Raw genomic sequence first — 23530 nt, forward strand, 5'->3', positions numbered from 1 at the left:
CTTTGGAAAATGTTAAGCTATTTTCCAAATGATTAAGGCTAATTTTATGTTAGGCAATGTGGTCCAGTTGTCTTTATATACTTTATTGCCATGATAATTTAACAATGTAAAAAATATAATGTGTAAAGACAAAACCAAATTACTGCTTTTCATTTGGAAAAAAGTTAAAAGTAGATGTATTTTTTCAAAGCATAAATGCTCATAAATAGTGTTCTGGTAAAAAAAAAAAAAAAAAAAGGAACAGGACAATATTGAATAACTACACATAATGGCTGAACAAGTTTCTCATGTCACGATGGGACCCATTAATGTTTTGTATGTTAGGATCATATACAGTGGGACATACACCATATGAATGTATTGAAATGTTCATATTGTGAATCTGACGAATCTATGGCATGCCACTATCACAAGGATAGGTAATTCTCTATACTGGAGATATACTTTCTACTCATTGTGCTTTACTGAGGCTCTTTGGATAAAGAAAAAAATGTTTATTACACAAATTGATAGTTAGACCACACAAAATAAAATACTCTATGGAATTATTTTGAATATCTGCCATCTCGAAGATCAGTGACTTTTAAACATACTTATGGTGACTGCAAACTAATTGTGGATTATATAAAAATTAGTGTGCATGTGTATTTTAATGCTCATTTAACTTATAATCATACGATAATCAAATCTATATAATTTTCAATAAAATACTCACTTGGATTGAGACTTGTTTGTCACTGTTCTAGACTCTCTTTTAGAAGAACTTCACTCTATCCATGCATAAGCAAACAGTCTACTGTACATTGTGGCCTATTACCAGTCCTTACTGTCATTTCAGATTATCACATATCAGTTTTGTCTGATGAATTCAGCTTTCTACTTTGTTGCTGTCATTCACTACAGACTGATCCACTGCATTCCCAACATTAAAGAACTTTAATAAATCAAATGTCCCTGCTAATTTTCATAATGGGATCTCAACAGTACATGCACTTTTAATTTGTCTGTGTGTGTCACCCACAGTAATTCCTCCTTCACAAAAAATTTAATTATTGCATATTTTCAACTGAAACATCATTGTCATATATTATCTCATGCTGAACTATGAATATTTTAATATTTTCAAGAATTTTAAAAGATATTACATTTATAGACAGATAGCTAGACATCCATCCATCCATTTTCCAACCCGCTGAATCCAAACACAGGGTCACGGGGGTCCGCTGGAGCCAATCCCAGCCAACACAGGGCACAAGGCAGGGACCAATCCTGGGCAGGGTGCCAACCCACCGCAGGACACACACAAACACACCCACACACCAAGCACACACTAGGGCCAATTTAGAATCGCCAATCCACCTAACCTGCATGTCTTTGGAATGTGGGAGAAAACCGGAGCGCCCGGAGGAAACCCACGCAGACACGGGGAGAACATGCAAACTCCACGCAGGGAGGACCCGGGAATTGAACCCAGGTCCCCAGATCTCCCAACTGCGAGGCAGCAGTGCTACCCACTGCGCCACCGTGCCGCCCTAGCGAGACATTGGACAATAAAAAAATTAAAGGTCTGAATGATGACCTAATGGTGGAAGCAGGGCTGGCACCATCATTATGTTGACTTAGGAATTCACCTAGGGCTCATATCATAATGGGAGGGAACCTAGTCCCATGGGTTAGCAACTGAACATTCAGCTGGCGCATTAATAGGCTTGGCATAGGGCATAAAATAACCTAGCACTGGCAGTAGGAGGAAGCAAAGCTGAGGTGTCTTTACTTGTATACTTCAGCTACCATGTACTGTATTTCAGTTATTCGTTTTGAGTCTGTGTTTATGTGTGTGTTTGCCTATTTGTTGATAATTTATTATGAATTGTCCTACAGTGACACACACGTAAGAATTTCATTGTATTTGTGTAATATACTATGATAATAGATTGTAATTATAATAAGGATTTAATAGATAATATAAATTATAAAGACTGACCTTACAAAATAACAAAAGCTAGAAACTTCTAATTTATTATATGCATTGCACCAAAAGAAGATATTGCTTAGCTCAGCTGAATCTCCTGTAGAAAAGGCGCTATATAGGCACCTGACCCGGCACAGAACGACACAGAGGCATGTATAAAACACAAGGATTTTTATTTTCTTCTTCACCCGTGGGCACACATCTTCCCCGTGACCCACAGGCAATACACAGTCCCAAAAGCACTCTATTCCACCCAACAACAATAACAGCACTCTTTTCTCCTCTCCCACCACTCCTCTGCAAGCGTAATCCTCCTCCTCCCGACCCGAGTGGTGGTGGCTGGCCCTTTTTATACCCCACCCAGAAGCGTTCCTGGTGCTTGACCACCTGGTCCTAATTGCATTTCCGGGTGGGGCTGAAGATTTGACCAGCCGGGCTGCAAAACTCCATGCAGCTCCCCCTAGCGGCCATCCAAGCCCCCAACCAGGCTGTGGAGGACTCCATCTCCCATGGAGCCATGCGCCAGGTTGGGGAATCATCGTCCACCAGGGAGGCAGCCACCAAGCATCCCGGGGGAGGTATTGAAGTGTCCATGGCTGCTCCCCCGGAACAGATGCAGCAGGGGTGTCCCTGCCGGGCATGGGACCCGGCTGTCCTTTACACTCCTTATTACTCTCCATGTCTCAACATGGGCAGGTTTCAGAAGATTATCAAGACACAGCTTGAACTGTTTGCATGTGTAACCACTGTGTATACATTCACACTTATTTGCTTAGAAGACACTTTTATCCAAAGCAACTTACAAAAGAGGTCAACCTAATTAAGTAACATCAGTCTGGGAACTGATTGAGAACAAAAGTTACAAGACAAGAGCACAAAATTTCTACAAGTGAAAATCTCAAAACATAATATAAGTTAGTTACAATTACCAGATTTACAAAATCTAATAGCTATTAGTTAGACAGACATTCAGCAAATAAGGGTTTTCAAACACTTCTTGAATATACTAATGGTGTCAGAGTTTCGAATGGAGGTGGACAACTCATTCCACCAGCCAGGAACTACACTTTAAAAGTGTCTGGACTAAGATTTGATACAAAGCAATGAGCTTAGGACCTCACAAGTGTTTCCATATATATAGGTGCTGACCCACTACATAGTGATTTACTTTTTGAATAGCTGAATTCTTGGAGAACAGTCTCAAGAGAGCAGACATAGACTAACAAATATTAAACTTTAAGGAAAAAACATGCAACATATTAACATATACCGAAAAGTAAAATTTTATTTAGAACTAGTCGCCCCCCACGGCATAGTAGTGAAAGAGGACAAACTTTAAAAATCAATAAACAAAAAAGTATTGCTAGCTAAGCAGAGGCAAGGTACACTCCAAAATGCAGAGGTCGACGACTCCCCTCTCCTAATGTCACGCTTCCCACTCCCCTCGGCCTGCTGCGTCTCTCTCGGATTCGTGCAAATAAATTGGTACCGCAAGCTAACTATGATATGTAGCGCAGTGAGGGAGGTTGTAAAATCAACAGGAATGTTCAAGCAAATCATAGAAAAAAAACGATCTAAATCAGTAGTTCTCTCATGAAAAGACAGATATACAGACAAACGTTGGATTTTATATATAGAGAGAGATGACAAATTACAAATATGAACTATCTGACACAATTTTAGCTAATACTAATTTAATTAAATACTAATTTATTTTTTCTTTTGTAAACTTGATTATGAAGTAGTCAACTTCAGGACTAAAACATTGTAATGCAACATGTAACTTATTGTAAACTGCAGTTTTATAAATTAAAATTAGCAACAGAACAGGAAATTTAATGGCTGGTTTCTAAAAGGAAAACTTTCCAATTACAAGCAGTCTGTTGAAAAACTGCCTTCCTTTGTTTTGTTTGGCCCTTACAGCACACAATAAATATATGCTTGATAAACGGCATTGTCCCTGTCCCTGAGACCAGGACCTCTCTTTGACCATTATCTCTTAAGAGAAAGGTTAGTCAGTTGAATCAAGCTCAGTGACAGGATTTAATCAATAGTCCACTGAGCATCAATATCCCCATGGCCAAGGAGTGTAATGTAAGCACAACATCTGAGAACTTGGAACCCAGCCAGACGCAGTTTGCTTTGGAGAAGAACTTCCAAGGCCACAGACCACAAGTGAAGTAGCCAAAATCCAGCAGCAAAGAAGAATGGATATCAGACACAGACCTATGCAAGAACTTGAGTGATCTCCGAGGAACAGTGGAAAGGAAACTGGACCAAATGGGCAATATGACATATTCTTATGGAGCAGAAAGATTCGGAACAAAAGAACCAAAAAAGAAAAAAGCAATCCCTTCTAATTCTACAAGGCAACAAGAAATTGAGTGCCTTGTCAAAGAGAGAAGGGTATTGAGGAAATGATGGTAGAAATCCTTGTTGGAGGAGAAAGAGGGCATCGACCTCCTGCAGACAGACCTAAAAGAATGCTTAGGAAAACTGCAGATTGGACTGGACATGACATTTACAGAGTCTCAAGATGCTACAATATTAGTGGCTGCTCCTAGATAGGCAACTGCCAGGAAATCGACTCCATCTGATGGTGTACAGTCAGCAATATCTGTTCTTAGCCATACAGACATTGTGGGACAGCTGCAACAAGGAAAAGGTTGGTTTGGGTTAGGGACAAGTCAATCCACATGACATAGGGCAACAACTATCCAGAGAAGAAAGCTGATGGTTACTGAAGTCCGGCAGCAAGAAGAGGCAAAGAAACGTGTAAGGGCAGCCTCATAGTGCAAACAGGTCCAGTGGACTAGCTGGGAAAATATGGAGCATTAGAATCTCACCTGGAGGGATCTATAGGAAATGGAAGTCACAGTAGCTTCATCGGCAAAGCAACCTACAATGTTCTTCCCATAACCATGAACCTACATTAATGGTTTGAAGAAGATCAATCATGTTTACTCAGCTAAACCACAGCATCGTTAAAGCACATCCTCACCAGCTGCAAAACCAGTCTGTCCCAACGCCACTATACCTGGAGGCAAAAACAGGTTCTACAACAACTGGCAATTACCCTTCATAAATGCAGAACAACCTCCAGTGAAACCACGTACAAAAATGTTACTGACCCTCCTGGGGACTTCCTGGGACTGGAAGATGCAAGTTGATCTAAATCAGAAGCTCATTTTTCTACCAGAAATTATTACATCTAGTCTTAGGTCAAACCTGATCTTATGGTCAACCTTGCAAAAGTCCTTGTTTATTGTGGTTAAATGTGTCATGGGAGGCAGCAGTTGATGAAGCATATGAATACAAAATTCTTATGTATAAGTATGCAGACATAGCAGCTGAGGCAGAACAATGTGCCTGGCCTAACCAGGCTCTCCCAGTAGAGGTAAGGTGTAGAGCAGACCTGGGCATTCTATGGACCGTGGGCTGAATGCAGCCTGTGGTCTGGTTCTGTTTGGCCCATTGAAGGTTCAGATGGAAATACTTGTCTGGGTGTGTCAGTCTTTATCACAGCTAGATGTGCAGATGCAGATCAGAATTGAGATGTATGGGAAATTGTGGGAGATTGTGTCAGAAAGGATGGAATATAAAAGAGGAAAACTGTGGGAGATTCCATCAGAGAAAGGGGTGATACAGAGATTATTCATGTTATACTGAATAAAGGAAGATGGCACCTGTGTTAATCTGCATCCCGTCTGCATTTTGTGCAAAGACACAACAGAAAGTGATAAAAAAAAACAAAAAGTTGATGCAGAAAACAAATCATTCAACAAATTCTGGACTCCCAAGTATTTTTCACAGACGTTAGCGGTGAAGCAATCTGTTTAGTATGTAAAGATCACATTGCTGCATTTAAATACTTCAATTTGAGCCATCACTTAAAATCAAGCACACTGAAAAATAAATAATTTTTTCTGAAGAGTAGAAGGTGAGGACTGCAGAGAAATTGTTAGCTAAACTGCAAAAGCAGCTAATTTCATTAGAGCTAGGGCATTAAATCACAGACAGTTTGTTATACTGTTGGAGGATCATGAAACTGATCACCTTGATCTGGGCTACGACACAGTTGTCAGGTGACTAGGCTTGGGCAAAGTGCTCAAACAGGTCGGGGATCTGAAAATCAGAGATTCGTGAGTTTTGTCAAATGGCCAAAATGACCAAATGTCCTTCAGGCAAGATGAAGAAGGGGCTTGAGTTGCCTCGAAAGCTTGGACATTGTAATCTTTTTAGTTAGTCAATAAAAGGTGTCATTTGCTTGACTTCTCACTACATTCATAATGACTAACATGGTACAACACCCTAGTACTAAATTCTTTAGGTAGCCAAATCAAAAAAAAAAAAATCTTTCTTTTATTTTTTGAAGTGATACTGTCTTTAACAATGGCAAGGTAATTTCCTTATTTTAAGGGAAATGTGGATACCAATCAGTGAGTACCACCGTTTTTCATAACAATGGCACAATGATCTCACACTCAGCATTGCCACTGGCACACGTCGCTAGCAACAGGCATTGCACCCACTAACAACATTGAGTCACCTATGAAAAATAACATGTGAAACAGCGGCAACCAAGAAAATGTGATAAACAAATGATAATACTGTTCACAATAATAACAATAATAATAATAATAATAATACATTTTATTTATATCGCACCTTTCACATGCTCAAGGCACTTCACAGAGTCTCATAAAGAAACAGAAGGTATATGTAACATTGTTACATATCAAACAGATGTTTCCTAAATAGAACATAAGAAACAGATAGATACAGGACATACAAAGGCCTTAAATGGAATAAAAGACAATAAACTAGAGTAAAATAATACATTCAATACTAAACAAAAGCCTAACAAATAACATCATTTGTCATATAACACACACTCAAATTATACTGAGCGTCCAAAATCAGGGTGCTATATAGCTGTAGGCCCTATCACCCATAGAGTGCAGGTTAGTGTTGCACACAATAAGAAGGAATCACAGGACGATAGTAGGCGAACAGGAGCATAGTGATGGAGAAGATCACTGATGTACTGTAGTGCGGTGCAAGGCCATTTAAACCGTTGTAGGTTAATAATGGAGTTTTACTTTTAAAGTCTGTAAGACACAGGGAGTCAGTAGAAGCGAAGCAAGATGGGTGTTATGAGATTGTTGTTGCTGGTTCATGTTGAATCAGCTGGAGTTGTGATATAAAATTAGAAGGAGCACCTGCCAGTAAAGAGTTGTGGGATGTGATAAAAGCATGGAAATGTTTCTCAGCATTAGAAAAGGAGAGGAATGAGCAGACATGGGATATGTTACAGAGCTGAACGTAGGAAGGTTTCTTAATGTGGTTTGTGAGGGCAGAATAAGAAAAAGAGGAATCAAAAATGACACTAAGGTTCCTTGCATTAGAAGAAGTTCTGATGAGATCTCCATCAAGAGTGACTGAGAAGGAGCTCATTTTCATAAGCTGCACTTTAGTGCCAATTTGCAGGAATTCAGTTTTGTTGCAATTTCATTTTAAAGAGTTCTGCTCCAACCAGATTTTAATTTCACTGAGGCAAGTTGTGAGCTGAGAAAGCCCTGATAAAGTTTCATTTTTAAGATTGAAATAGTGTTGAGTGTCAACTGCATAAAATGATAACCCAGTCCATTGCTACGAATGATATGGCCAAAGTGAAGCATATAGATACAGAAGAGCACAGGGCCAAGGACAAAACCCTGAGGAACTCCTTGTGTGACCGGCGCTGAGGTGGATATGCTGTTGCCAAGACTAACAAACTCTTGCCTGTCAGTCGGATAGGACTTAAACTGCTGGAGGGCAGTGCCAGAGATACCCAGCATGTTCTCCATTCTGGACAGTAGAATGTCATGTCTAACGATGTCAAATGCAGCAGTAAGATCCAACAAAATTAATTTGCTGGTTTGTCTCGAGTCCGCAGCCATAAGAAAATCATTAGTTACCCGAAGCAGAGCAGTTTCACAGCTCTGCTGTGCCCCACAACCAGACTGAAATTGGTTCCATCAATTTATTAGAGGTTAAGTAATTGGTGAGTTGGGAGGCTACAACACACTCAAAAATGTTCGGCAGAAAAGGCACATGAGAAATTGGCCAAAAATTGTTAAGATTGTCAGCATCAAGACCAGATTTTTTTTAACATTGGGGTTACAGAAGCGAATTTAAAAGTGGCTGGAACAAAGCCAGTGTCAAGGGATGTATTTATTATTGCCGTAACCATTGGGATTATGGCATGAAGGTATGATTTAAGAAGTGTGGTGGGGATAGATAGATAGATAGATAGATAGATAGATAGATAGATAGATAGATAGATAGATAGATAGATAGATAGATAGATAGATAGATAGATAGATAGATAGATAGATAGATAGATAGATAGATAGATAGATAGATAGATAGATAGATAGATAGATAGATAGATAGATAGATAGATAGATAGATAGATACTTTATTAATCCCGATGGGAAATTCACATAGGATAGGGTCCAGTACAAAGGTAGTGGGCCTCATCTTACAAAGCAGGTCAATAACAAATGAAGATGTGACTGGTGAAATTTTAGAAAAAGAGCTGGATGGAGTGGGAAGACAGGGAAACATATAAATGGATGATGGATTTATGTTAGTTGAATTATTTACATCTTTAATTTTGTTGCAGAAAAAGTGCAGGAATTTTTCACAGACTTCGATAGAGGAAATAATTCGGACAGATGCAGACTGAAATAGTTTATTAACTCCAGAGAAGAAAAACCCTTGGGTTTTCATGAGCACGTTCTATTATTCTGCCTTTAAGCCCTTTGATGGTCAGAGAAAGCCTGGATGTGCACGGTGAGGCCAGTCTTACGTGACATTCTGTCAAGGCTTCGGCCAGCTATTTTCAGACACTGTAACTCTGAAATGTGCCATGGAGCTGAGTGCTAAAACAAAACCTCCTTATGCTTTAAAGAAGCTGTTTTGTCTAGTGCTGAAAGAGGGGCTGTGTTATTGTGATTAACAAGGCTATCTAGTGTTGATGGAATAGGTGAAGACAGAAAAGATCAGACATAGAATAAGCAAGGATAGAAGGATGGGTAGTCAATTGAGATTCTTTTGATGTTTAGTTTAGTTTTAACAATTATTGAGACTCCTTATTCTTGTCTTGAGCTGTGAGGTTCTGCAAAGTAAATGGTGTTTCCTCCATGAGAGATGTAAAATCATTTGCTTTTTGACAGGTTTCTGTTAGGCAAAGCATGTTGAGTTTGGAGTCTGTAAATTACAACAAAAATAATACCATTATTTACATCTAAAATTTAAAGAAATAAGGACATTCTCAACTGAAATTCTGACAGGTAACAACACTAATAATGACAATAGGGGCAATCTTTTATCCATTTCCTATATCCAAAGGTGGCAGACAGGGATGCAGTATCTCCTCACTATTTTTGAATCTCACACTTGAACCACTGGCATCTGCTTCTACTCCTCAATTAATGCAATACCATAACACAGCACCTTCCATAGATCCTTTCTTTATGCTGATATTATCATTTTTCAAAGAAATGCACAGAGTTATATCTCCCATTCATCCTAGACCTACGTATGTCTTTTGGAAAATGATCTGGCTAAAGGATAAATTGGTCAAAGTTAACTATTTTGCTTCTAAACTCTCTGATGCAAATTTCATTAATCAGTCCCACTTTTTAGTTGTTTTAAATGCACTGTCAGATCTAAAAACTAGTGTGGCAAATTGCTCGCGTACTGAAGTGACTTTAGCTGCAGGTGTAAGTCCCATTTTACTTATGGTGCCAAGCAGAGTTGTGTTGCGTTACAGAAGTCTATTAGCTGACCATAGCACTGAGAAGAAGCTGTCTGTTGCTACGGTCCTTCCTTTGTCCAGTCTGATAGCTGTAACGGGACATCATATCTTTGATTGCCGCTACAACAAACAGTTCTGAGCAGGCATCAGTCACAGCGCTGCTCTTGTGAAAAGAATGGAGATAAATGCCATCAACTCAAAGAGGGACAGGCAAGTTTGTTGTACCAGGTGAACGTCACTGAGAGAATAAAACTAAATAATAAAAAAACAAGTGCTAACTTTTACAAGTAGCCAAAATTTACACCGGGTGTTACAGACTCAAATCAAATGTATGTTTTTATTATATTGTAGAAATAATAATAATAATAGCAGCTCACTACTCAAAATATGGAGCACCTGGTCTCAAACCCGGGACCTTTGGGTTATAAGGCAGCAGTTCTTACCTCTACACTATTCAAGAATATCTGCACACTCCCTGTTGATTGACATTTGAGCTTGAGTTTTTAACTCATTGACAGCCACATGTAAATCGAATGCTTTTTTTTTCCTTTGGTTATATTATTGAATAAAACCTCACATGTTTATTTGATATTTGGACTAAAGTCTTCACACATTATACATCTTTTTATCATTATTAATTTAACATGGAAAAAGTTTTTGTTTTAGGTATGTGTTCTGCATTTCTCGATTTCCTTTCATCCTACACTTACCCAGATCTTTACCCAGACACGCATGAAATGCATGTATTCCAAATAGCAATATATTGTATTATTTACCCTAAAGAACTCCAGGCACCCCACACGCAGATAAGGAGCTTTGGCTTGAGCTGGGAGACCTTTTTGCCCATGAGCTGAGCTCCGTCAAGGTGGGGGATGGGACAGCAGGCTGCTTGCGCTGATCGACGCATTTACTAAACAAAAGACGCTGATGGTAGAGGTGTGAACGGATTTAAGGTGGACCAGGATTATGAGTTTTTTCGTAGGCTTCTGGAATTTGGGTGTTAAATATTTTCACACATATCAATACAAATGCAACATATTGTTAAACATAAAGTTTCATAGCTTTAGTTTTCTTAATAATGGAAATTATGACACCATAAATAACATTGCATAAAGTATTGACAGTTGACAATATATGAGAGAAAAAAACTCCATTTTACACAGTTTTAGAAAAAAATTAAAATCTCAAGTCATCTAAAGTGAAAATCCAATCGAGTAAGGCCATTTGATTGCCCAGTTCTTCTGTGGGTATTCTTTAGTTTAGTGAGGTGAACTCATGTGTACATAATTATGGTGCAATCATTTAAATGTTCAAAGCTGTATCTTTATTTTAAACTTAAAGTAGTTTAGAAATTAAACACTGTACAACCGCAGAATAAAGCAAAGCAAGCAATGATTCTATTTGAAACAAAGTTAATAAAGTACGTTTTCAGCATTGTTTAATTGTGAAAAAATTACTTAGTTTCTTAGCTAGTAAAGCCAGTTTTTTATAGTGTAGTCATAGGCTGAATAAAGTATTCTACAGTAGAGTCTGTAAGCAGATTCAAAAGCTAAAATTCAAGTAGTGGACTATGATACATGACAAATAACTATGTGGTCTAAAATTTAACTATAGTTTCAAGTTTAAATTGTAAGAGTTTTCTCATATTAACCTGGGATCTTTTAAATGTATAATTATGTATATTGCAAAGCATGTTGATGTACGTTTGACCATTTCCTAACATAATAAGTATGATGTCACTCAGCTATTAAATATTAATAACTGGTAAAGAACAGTTGGCTTTTGCAAATTGTCAGGAGAGAGGTTGGGAGAATGCGTTGACATCACGTTGCTACACCCACTACGCGACAACTCATCTGGATTGGGACTTGAGTGCAGCAGGTGGCACCTCAGCACCACACTGGTAGTGCTGGGTGGTATGACCAAAATTCTATATCACGATATTTTTCAAAATTATACCGGTTTCATGGTATTCAGCGGTATTTTTTTCCCATGCATAAGTGGATGTTAACCACATTTTGCACTGCAATTACTGCAGTAGACTGGCTAAGAATAACCTATTCAACTGTCATGAGCATTGTACATTGTACAAAAAAACATTTTAATGTGCATACAAGTATTAATACACGTTTGCATGGTCTGATAAATGATGATTTTCAAGGGGGTGGCACTAATGAAGAGAAGGAATCACATTGCATGATAGTTGCAGTCAAAATATAGAACCTTTTTATTGAACAAATTTTGCAAACAACTTAAACTAAAATTTTGACAACATATATTCAACCATCCAAAGAAGAATTTAGATTTAGTAAAATATCCAGAGGTGCTTGTCAAAAGTTGTATTGCACTGAACATGTCTTAGAAAAGGAATGAATAGTAAATATTTTTTGTAAACCAACTACACTTTCTGTTAATGTTAACAATCTCTGTCCACTGACACGTTAAAGTGACTTTTTAAAAAACGTTACCATCATTAAAATGCATAATATTTAAACTAATAAATAATAACAATAAAATAAATAATAGTGCAACTTCCAGTAATAATACTATTACTTCAAGACTTCAAGCCCAGGTGCATTACACAGTATTCACCAAATAAAAATAAAATAAAATAAAACATGTGCAACTTGGCGATGACATCTTTACCAACTGAATCATCATTAAGGCAAATTGCATTAATATGGACCTTGCTTCAAGCTCAGCTATATACATAAATAATAAAACTGCAACTTGCATTTATAATGCTATTTGCGGTATAGCCCTATGGAAGCGTATTAGGGCCGTGGTAAAGAAAAAAAAATATGGACACTGTGAAGAAAAAACAACTATATAAGTCGACATTTCCACTTTATTTTCATAGTTTATTTTGTCATTAAAGTAGAATGTTGTAAAGTAAAGTTCATCCTAAAGTCAATGTTTACTAGATTTTCTTAAACCCCGTCATAAGTTAATGTAGCACATTAAATGCTTTGTGTTAAATGTTCCACGACCCAGTTGTTAATTGCTATGCGCTTCTTAAACTGACTTCCTCTGCACTAAGAGGAGGCGCAGGCAGCGATCGCTGCACAGAATACATTCACTTCATGATATTCCTGCTCTCTGAAAATTTAGAATGCTAAGATAAATACTAGATATCATTTTCATGATGAAATGCATTAAAGCAGTAGTGTGGCGGTAGTGCTGCTCACTCAAAGTAAGAGGTCCCCAGGTGTACGTTCAGTGTAGAGAACTTTATGGCAGGTGTGACAAGGCTCCAAAAAACTGGATGTATGAATGGGTATCGCACAGGTTTAACTTAAATATTGTGTATATGTTGGATTCGTGAGCTGGTGGTCAGAGACACAAACACAGAATTCAATGGATGTTCTTCTGAACAGGCTTTCTTTATTGTATGTGTTCTGTCTCTGTCTGACGTACCAAAACCCCTAGTCCTTATCCTTCCTTTTTCTTTCTCCACATAACCAATCACCACACGATAAGCGTCTTTGTGAAATTAAACCTATTTATAAACTTAGACCGTGGAATGTTCAGAACTTTAAAAAAATCTTCATTATACATGTTTAATTATGCAATCCATTCAGGGTTGTGTCCCATCCCAGCAAGCATTGTGTGTGAAGCAGGAGCAAATCCTGAATGGGGTGCTAGCACATCGCAGGGTGAATACAAGCAATACATACACTAGGGTCAATATAGCATAACAAAACCCCACATCCTACATGACTTTGAAAGTAAACTGAGGAACGCCAAGTAAACCCATCAGAAAAACATGCAAATTCAAGGCAGGGAACAACCGGGACCTCCTTGCTGTGAAGCTTTAATGCATTTCATCATGAAAATTATACCAAGTATTTATCTTAGCATTCTAAATGTTCAGGGAGCAGGAATATCATGAAATTAATGTATTCTGTGTGGTGATCGCTGCCTGCACCTCCTCTTAGTGCAAGAGGAAGTCAGTTTAAGAAGCATGTAGCGATTAAAATGGCTCGAGGAACACTTAACACAAAGCATTTAATGTGCTACATAACTTATGATGGGGTTTGAGAAATCTAGTAAATTAAATATTAATTTTAAGATAAAGTTTAGTTTACGATGTTCTACTTTAATGACAAATTATGAGAATAAAGTCAACATGTCGACTTTATCTCGACATAAGTGTCAAGATTAAAGTGGAAATGTCGAGAATAAAGTCAATATGTTGTCACACTATTACACAGTACCCAGGTACACTACACAGTATTGAAAAAAAATAAAACAAGTACAAGTTGACTTGCAGTATTATCCAGTAGTATAGAAACAGCATTCACACATTTGAACATAATGGTCCACATTCAACCTTTTAAAACCAAAATATCTCCAGACAACAGACACGGCTCCTTTTTTTGGCAAAAGTTCTTCTGTGTCATCATTTTCAACATTATCGCCTGCTACAGCTTCAGTTTCAGAATGTTCTCTGTCCATCTTCACCGTTCAATACCTTCGCTAACGCATGTACTCCATTGCATGCATGTTTAGCGGTCAAGCAGTTTTTAAGGTCCCCCCTTAAACAGTTTCCCGCTGTGCCATTTTCCGAACATTATTTAGGCTATTTAAACCGGTGTTGCAGTATAAGAAAAATCCATATCATAACAAAAATAAAAAACGGTTTTTGGTCTGAATGATGGTTGGAGTGCCAATCCTGCCAGCAACCCCCAAGTTTTTCATGTAAGTTGGATGACCTACTTACTGGGCTGGATGCAGATTAACGTCATACCCAGGATGAAGCAATTTCAGGTTAAGGGCCTTGCTCAAGGGCCCAATGGATTAGAGTCACGTAAGGTGTTTACAGGATTCAAGCTGATATTGGTGGCATAGATCCCTAGCCTCAGAGCCACCACTCTGTATCAAAGTATGAGGACTGGAAATTAAATAACTGTATAAGGTCAACTTTATTTTTGTTTATCACATTGTAGCACTTAAACAATACAATTTCTCTGACTGTATTAGAATGCATAAAATATTCTGTACCATAATTGTGACTTTATAAGTATTTATTTATCTCTATTGGCAGGTCGTGTAGACAGCTCTGGCCTTCGATTCTATTACACTCCTCAAGTACGTCAGTATGATGCAGGAATTCTAGAAACTGGAGTGGATGTTGACCAAAAATATGTAATTCCTCCTGGAGCAAATATATTTAAAAGCTATGGTTTGTGTAAAACCAACATATTTCCTTCTGTGAGTACTCTTATTGTTTGATAACTTGCTGTGCTGCTTTATCATGACTTATACACCACATATTTCTAAAAGGCGATGGATAAGTAAAATAAGAGTTTTAAACAGATATATTCTAGAAATTCAGCAGTTATGCCATATGTGAAATTTATTTGCAGTTATTGCAAAGGAAACATTTGTAATTAATAAATAACAACATTTCAAAATTTAAAATGAGGTGTAAACTGTCCACATGACACATGCGGATAGTTTGGATTTCAGCAGGGGAATCTTTTTTAACTGCTGTAGGCAACAAGGTGTTATTCAAACTAAAACTAAGAGTTACAAGACTCTTGCATTGATTTGCTCACTGACAGAACTGGTTCTTCACTGAATGCCAATTTTCTGATAGAAAGTCTTTTTATTCAGTTGCACCAGAAGGGTGAAGATTTGAGATATACAGGAGATGATGTCGCTAATGATCGCATCCCGGTTCCTCCCTGTGTGGAGTTTGCATGTTCTCCCCGTGTCTGCGTGGGTTTCCTCTGGGTGCTCTGGTTTCCTCCCACAGTCCAAAGACATGCAGGTTAGGTTGATTGGCGATTCTAAATTGGCCCTAGTGTGAGCTTGGTGTGTGGGTGTGTGTGTCCTGCGGTGGGTTGGCGCCCTGCCCAGGATTGGTTCCCTGCCTTGCGCCCTGTGTTGGCTGGGATTGGCTCCAGCAGACCCCCGTGACCCTGTGTTTGGATTCAACGGGTTGGAAAATGGATGGATGTCACTAATGATGTCACTTTCTTTAAGCAGAACATTATCTATTCTAAGGACAGTAGTGAAAAGCAAATCCATGTCAGTCCAACACATTTTTCCTTTCCAATGTGCCCTCTCAAACAGGTCCCCATAAGACTCCAGGCCTACATGTTTGAGAGGGGTTTAATCTTTTTTTACCATTGCTTATTAGCATACAGAACAAATTTTTCTTGAGAAGCTTGCTGTTGTATTAAACTGTTTTAACACTAGAATCCCTGAATCCTACAAAAATATTTGTCATGCTGGACCACCTTAAACTCTCTTGCACCTCGTCATCAGCGTCTTTGTTTTGCAAATGTGTCAATCAGCATAAGCAGCAGGCAGCCTGCTCACTCATCCTCCACCGAAGCAGCTGAAGTCAAGTCAGACACAAAATTCTCTGAGCTGAAGATTGAAGATGTCTGGAATTGTATAGGGTAAATAATATATCATTATTTGGAATGCTTACATTTCATGTGTGTTTTGTGTCTACAGCGTTCTGGGTAAATGTAAGATGACATAAAATGTGAGGCAAGAAATGGTGAACACATAACTAAAACAGAAACGTTTTTCATATTATAGTAATAATGACAAGATGCTAATGTAAAGTGTATAATGTGTGAATACTGACGTCCAAATATCAAATAAACACTTTCACAATAGGTATATAAAAGTAAGTGGGCTTTTATTCAAGAATATAACCAAAGAAAAGGAAATTATTAAATTTACATGTTGCTGTCAATGTGTAAAAAGTGAAACTGAAATATACTGTAAATCGACAAAAAGTAGACATGTCCACTTGGGTGGTGCAGAGGTAAGAACTTCTGTCTCGTAATCAAGAGGTTGTGGGTTAGATTCTGAGTCCTCCCTGCATTTACTGTATTCAGTAGTGAGCTGCTATTATTATCACCATTACAAAATAAAAACATACATTTGATTTGAGTCTGTAACACACCGGTAAAATTTTTGCTACTTGTTAAAGGTAGCTTTTTTTTATTCAGTTTTATTCTCTCAGTCATTTTCACATGGTACAACCAACTTGCCTCCCCCTCTTTGACTTGATTGCATTTATCTCTGTTCTTTTCACAAGAGCAGTGATGACCACAGTTGGTTCTGTGGTTGATACATCGTCAGAACTGTTTGTTGTACTGGCAATCAAAGATATAGCTCCATAACCACTGACAGACTTTTATGCGGCATTTGTGCTTTGACAACAAAGACACCCGGGCAGAATGGGTGAAAAATGACAGATTTGCTGTGATTTCAGACATCTAGTAACATTTTGTTGAGAACTGTGTTTTGAGTTAAAACACCGGGCAACATATTACTGTTGATGACCAACTGTTTTCAACCAATGTCCATTGTCCTTTCTTACAGTACATCTCAACCAAGCCTGACAAATTTTGCATAAAGTTTTGGATTGAGGCAGATTTGGAGACAAAGTTAATGTGCAATTCCACTCCTTATTTAGGAAAAGATCCCAGTTGTCTCATGGAAGAAAGACTTTCCAAAGGCTGTGGTTATAAAGCTTATGTGTAGCTGTTACTGGACAAAGGCAGAACCGTAACAACAGCCAACTTCATCACGTCAATTTTGCTGGCTAATAGACTTCTGCACCACAACACAACTCTGCTTGGCACCATAAATAAAGTGGGACTTCCACCTGCAGCTAAAGTCACTTGTATGTGAGCAATTCTCCACGCTAGAGTTTAGATCTGGCAGTACCATGCTGATGGTGCATGCCCCCAAAAAGAAGTCTGGCTGCATTCTCAGTACCATGCACCATAACGTGAAGATTGGCCAAGATCGAAAAAAAAATGTTTAAATGACAACTCATGCTCAAATGACATAGCATTTTCAAATAATGACATATTCATGTATGAATGTGTACAGTATATGTAGAGAGATGTAGGTACAGATTTGATGTCATTCAAGTGATTACTGGAATATAAACGAAACACTTCCACAAAGGTATAATGAAGCGAGTGTGCTTTTATTCAAGAATAAAACTGAATAAAAAAAATTCATATGAGAACAAGATACTAAGAAGACATGATTCACCGGCATTTGTGTGTCTGCTTATATCCCTTCAGCAATATCTTTTACAAGTAACAAAAACTTATACCGGGTGTTACAGACTCAAATCAAGTTTATGTTTTTATTATATTTTATTATTTATATTATAAATTAATAATAGTAACACTACTGAAAACGATAAAATCGGGGAGGACCCAGGTTCAATCCCGCAACCATTTGATTGCGAGACAGGAGTTCTTACTTCTGCACCAACCAAGTTGGTTATGTTTAGTTTGTGTCGACTGATATTTGGGCTTCAGTTATTGACAGCAACTCGTAAGTTGAATAATCTATTTTTCTTTGGTTATATTCTTCACTTAAAGCCCACCATTTAGTTATTCCTTTTGTGAAAGTGTTGATTTGATATTTGGACTTCATTCTTCACATATTATACACTTCAAGTCAGCATTTTATCATTATTACTATAATATGAAAAAAGTTTCTGTTTTACATACGTGTTCAAAATTTCATGTCTTGCATTTCCTTTCATTATAAACTTACATAGAACTTTGTAGACACAGAACACACATGACATGTATGTATTTCAAATAACGATATATTACTTACTCTATACAATTACAGACACCTTCAGACTTCAGCTCTGAGAATTTTGTGCCTGACTTGTCTTCAGCTGACTCGGTAGGGAATGAGTGAGCAGGCTGCCAGTGCTGATTGACACGTTTGCAAAACAAAGACACTGATGATGAGGTGCATGAGAATATAAAGTGGCCCAGCATTACGAATATTTTGTAGGCTTCATGGATTCTAATGTTAATTAATTTAACATCTCTTTCTCAGGCACAATATAGTCTGCCTAAATATAATATTTTTAATTTTTAACTGACCTTGTAATGTTCTAAACTAGTACATACCTCATATGCTTATGTTTGAAATTTGTCATTTCTAACCTTCTGTGATAGGCTCTTATATGGCTAGAACTACCAGTAAAGAATCAAATATCAAAAATATTATCAAATTCATAATCCACAAACTCAAAATAGCATAAAAAGACACTCCAGACGCCTGAATTACCAATACCCATTTTTTTTAAAGATTTGTGAAAAGGAGCAACTTTTACCCCTTGCATCCCATTAGTGGGTGAATCCCTGGCATTAGTTGATATGTAATGCACATCTTCAAGACTCTTGTAGCTACAGTAGTTTTAAGATGGTCTTTCCTTCCAGATGGTGAAATTTTTCTTTACTGAGTCTAAAGGCTGATTCACAGTAGCTTATTTCATTCTCAGAAAAGACTCTCTAATATACAGGTAAACAGATAGATAGAACTTTATTTGTCCCCAAAGGGAAATTTGGCTCTTCTACTGAAGGTCTTTAAAAAATAAATACATAAATTGGTAGTTAAATAACTAAACAAATAAATATGCATATATACCTTGGTCTGAACAAACACCATGCAAGAAAATGTAAAAGAAACAAAACTTCTGACTTGGCTGTGTGGTCGCTGTAAGTCGGGAACAACAAAGGACCCCAATATATAAAATAAAAAGCAATTTCATTATTCTTGGTGAGTTAGAGAGAAACTGCGAGACTGCTCCCCCCATGTCTCCGAAGATAGTGGACCCACCCCCCCAGCTCAGTGCCACTGGCTGGTCAGAACACACAGTCTTGCTTAAAAGAAAAAAAATCCTCTTTATATTACCTAGCTTATTCATTAGCCAAAGAGAGAACAGAAAAAACCATAACAGTTCATTTTGAGGTCATACATAGATTACGGGCTACATCTTTAATTTATGACATACAGGAGTATACCAAAAACAAAGAATTGCCAGGCACTCACATTTCTAAGGAATGTCCCCTTCTCAGTAGACACACACAAACCCAATTTAAGCAGTTTCTTATTCCCCATTTCATTAGTTATAAAGAGATTACATTCTTATAGCTTTAATATCTTCATTAGATTATATTTGTTTGATTAGATTAATAATCCTTATTTATTAATTCATAGATGACATTTTTGTCTTATATTTTTAAGCAAGAGTGAAGAAAACAATCACATTGATTTATAATATCACAGGGTGTTCTGTTAGTATCAAGAGGTCAGCATTTTCACATAAAAGAATTCATATTCTGTGCATAAACTTAATTGCTTTCCTACCTAAATGAAGATCAAATCGTATAGAAATAAAAAATCATATAGCTGTCTGCAGCATGATTAATACAAAATACAGTCATTGGTATTTTGTGAGTTAAATACTTATAATCATCTGCGGTGGGCCAGCCCTGCCTGGGGTCTGCCTTCTGCCTTGCATCCTGTGTTGGCTGGGATTGGCTCCAGCAGACCCCCGTGACCCTGTAGTTAGGATATAGCAGGTTGGATAATGGATGGATAGATGGATACTTATAATCCATCCATCCATCCATTTTCTAACCCGCTGAATCCAAACACAGGGTCACGGGGGTCTGCTGGAGCCAATCCCAGCCAACACAGGGCACAAGGCAGGAAACAATCCTGGGCAGGGTGCCAACCCACCGCAGGATACTTATAATCATTACAGTTAATAATGTTTTTTCTGCTTTCTCAGCTGTCACAGTCAAAGTGAAGTACAGTGGAACCTCAGTTTGTGAGTAACTTGGTTTATGAGTGCTTTGCAAGACGAGCTAAAATTTTTAATAAATTTTGACTTGATAAACGAGCGAGGTCTTGCAATACGAGTAGCATATAAACGCTTTGCCTGCTGAGCGTCATGTGATCACAACTGAGCAGATGGTTCTTCTCTTTCTCTCGCTGCGGGATTGTGTGGGCAATCGTCTCCTATTCTCCGTCTGAATCGGCATGCTTCACTCATATAGTCAACATCCCTACGAGCGTATACTGTTTACTACAGCTTTGTGACTCTGTGTGTGTGTGTGTGTGTGTGTGTGCGCGTGTGCTGTCCCTGTCTTGCACCAGCTTTATTCAGCTTGAAACAGCAACAGTGTGGTTATTTATTGTAGCGGGATCTGCCACTCTCCTATACACAGACACAGCAGTCAGGCAGGGTCATGGCCAAGTAGGACTTTGCTCTGCGCATTTATAATGTTCCTTGTTCCTTGTATCACCCATCGACAGCAGGCGCTTATAGCATGTCAGCGATCTTTTCGGATTTGCTTTTACAGTGAACTGCTACAGCGCGTCCGTGTCGCCCCGTTGGGTGGAATCCCAAAAGAGTTTAGAAACTCACTCACTCACACCAACCATGATTCTTTTCAAAAGTAAAGTGCAGGTTAATTTGTTTTATGTATTTTTACTTTATATTTTGTATTAATCATTTTTATATGAATAGCTTTGGGTTGTGGAACGAATCATCTGAGTTTCCATTATTTCTTAGGGGGAAATTCACTTTGATATACGAGTGCTTTGGACTGCGAGCACGTTTCCGGAACGAATTATGCTTGCAAACTGAGGTTCCACTGTACTATACAGATATATTGTTATTGGTTGAAAGGAGCCCCAGTAGTGATCCTTGACAAACTTCTGCTGAAAAATTTGTTAGGTAAAAGTACTCAGTGTTAGTGTGACGGAGTGAGGATGTGCAGCATTGTTCATAATAGCACTCGGTTTTGTTTTAATTCTGTCCTTCACGACGACCTCCACAGCAGCACACCACACCATAGAAAATCACACTGGCCATCACTATGTCATAGAAAATGTGAAGGATGTTACTTCCCACATTAAAGAAATGTAGTTTCCTAAAATATAGTCTGCTCTGCCCTTTCTTATATAGTTTGTTTGTGTTCTGTGACCAATCCAACTTGTAATTAATGTGGATCCCCAAGTACTTGTAAGAGTGAATAGTGACTGCACATAGAGGCTCTTTGGTGTAATGAAAGTTAATTCCTTGGTTTTGATGAAGTTAAGATGCAGACACCTCTCACAAACTGTATCCTGCCCACCAGACAGTCCATTACCCAGACACCATATGCTCATCCACCTGCATATCTCTGAGTTTTCAGGTTAAAAGAGATGATTAGATAGTATTGAAGGTGCTGGAGAAATAAAAAAACATAATCCTCACAGTACTGCCAGCTTTGTCCATGTGAGAATAAGCCTTGTGGAGCAGATAGATAATTGCATCCTCCACTTCAATCTTTGTCCTATAGGGAAACTGCAGTGGGTCCAGGTGGTCTTCCACAAGAGTTCTCATATAGTCCAGGAACAGTCACTCAAAGGTCTTCATGATACAAGACATAAGTGACACTGTCATTAGTCATTAGGTGAAGAGGTGCCTGCCTTCTTTGGAACAGGAACAATGCATGTTGTCCATAGCTATGGCACTTTCTGAAGCCTTATTGGCAGACTGAACAGGTGACAGAGGACACCACAAAGTTGGTCAGCACATGCCTTAAGAACTCGAGGACTGACTTCATCTGGCCCCGTAGCTTTTCCTGTGTGTAGCTTCCTCGGTTGTCTCCTTACTTGGTCTTCAGTTACGGACAGTCCACACTGATGGTCAGAGGTGTACTTGTCACTGGCTGTTCCGTGAATTCAAAGCCATATTGCTAACTGCTGTGTATATAGCACCAGATGCTAATGCTAACTCGGCTCTGGGGCTTTTGCATGACACCATCAGCTGTAAACAGAGCAAGTATCCTGAGGCTGTTCACATTATTTCTGGAGACTTTAATCATGCAGATCTGAAAGTAGTTCTCCCCAAATTCCATCAACACATAAAGTGTGCAGCCAGGGGAGTAAAAACACTGGACAAGCTGTACACAAACATCAGACAGGCCTATAGGGCTAAACCCCTAGCACACCTTGGCCAGTCTGATCACACGTCCTTGCTTCTGATCCCTGCATATACCCACCTCAGGAAACAAGCTATCACTATGACCAAGACTGTTACCATATGACCCGAGGAGGCCTCCCAACAGTTGCAGGACTGCTTCCAGAGAACCGATTGGGAGGTTTTTGATCACCAAGGCTTGGAGAACCACACTACGGCAGTCCTGTTTTATATCAGGTTCTGCACAGACAATGTCACCAGGGACAGACGCATAAGGATTTATCCTAACAGGAAGCCCAGAGGATGTCCAGAGTCTGCTGAAAACCAGGAATACTGCTTTCTGGTGTGGGGATGGGGCTCTTTACAGTGTAGCCAGAGTGAATCTGAAGAGAAGCATCCGAGAGGCCAAGGCAGCGTACAGAAGGAGAAGTCTACATGACCATCATCATTAAGTCCTTCCATGAGAACCCTAAATACAAAAAAGGACTTCATTTATGTTAGGTTGAATGCCCAAAGGGAGCTGGGCGGTCTCATTGTCTGGAACCCTTGCAGATTTTATTTTTTTCCTCCAGCTGTCTAGAGTTTTTTTGTTTTTTCTGTCCTCCCTGGCCATCGGACCTTACTCTTATTCTATGTTAATTAGTGTTGTCTTATTTTAATTCTTACTTTGTCTTTTTTTCTCTCTTTTCTTCATCATGTAAAGCACTTTGAGCTACATTATTTGTATGAAAATGTGCTATATAAATAAATGTTGTTGTTGTTGTTGTTATCACCGGCTACAAATCCAGCAACTCCTCGGCCGCTGAGGGAGATGCTTATCTGGCAGAGGAGCTGAACATCTTCTTTACCCGCTTTGAGGCGACACCAACAGCAGCTTCATCACAGCCGCCTGTTCACAACAGCAACATACTCATGGTGGAAGAGTGTGAGGTGAAGCGGGTGATGAGGAAGGTGAACCCGAGGAAGGCTGCAGGAC

General features: G+C 38.6%; 1 protein-coding gene across 1 annotated transcript in view; it reads left to right on the forward strand.

The window, feature by feature from the left end:
• Positions 1-23530, forward strand: part of LOC114658003 (DBH-like monooxygenase protein 2 homolog) — a 63721-nt gene that overhangs the window by 26540 nt on the left and 13651 nt on the right. The window contains exon 8 of the mRNA XM_028810020.2: positions 14827-14993. Coding sequence (XP_028665853.1) covers positions 14827-14993 — 167 coding nt within the window. The remainder of the gene's footprint in view (positions 1-14826; positions 14994-23530) is intronic.

The sequence above is a fragment of the Erpetoichthys calabaricus genome, chromosome 9 (assembly GCF_900747795.2).
Source record: "Erpetoichthys calabaricus chromosome 9, fErpCal1.3, whole genome shotgun sequence".
Lineage (NCBI taxonomy): Eukaryota > Metazoa > Chordata > Cladistia > Polypteriformes > Polypteridae > Erpetoichthys > Erpetoichthys calabaricus.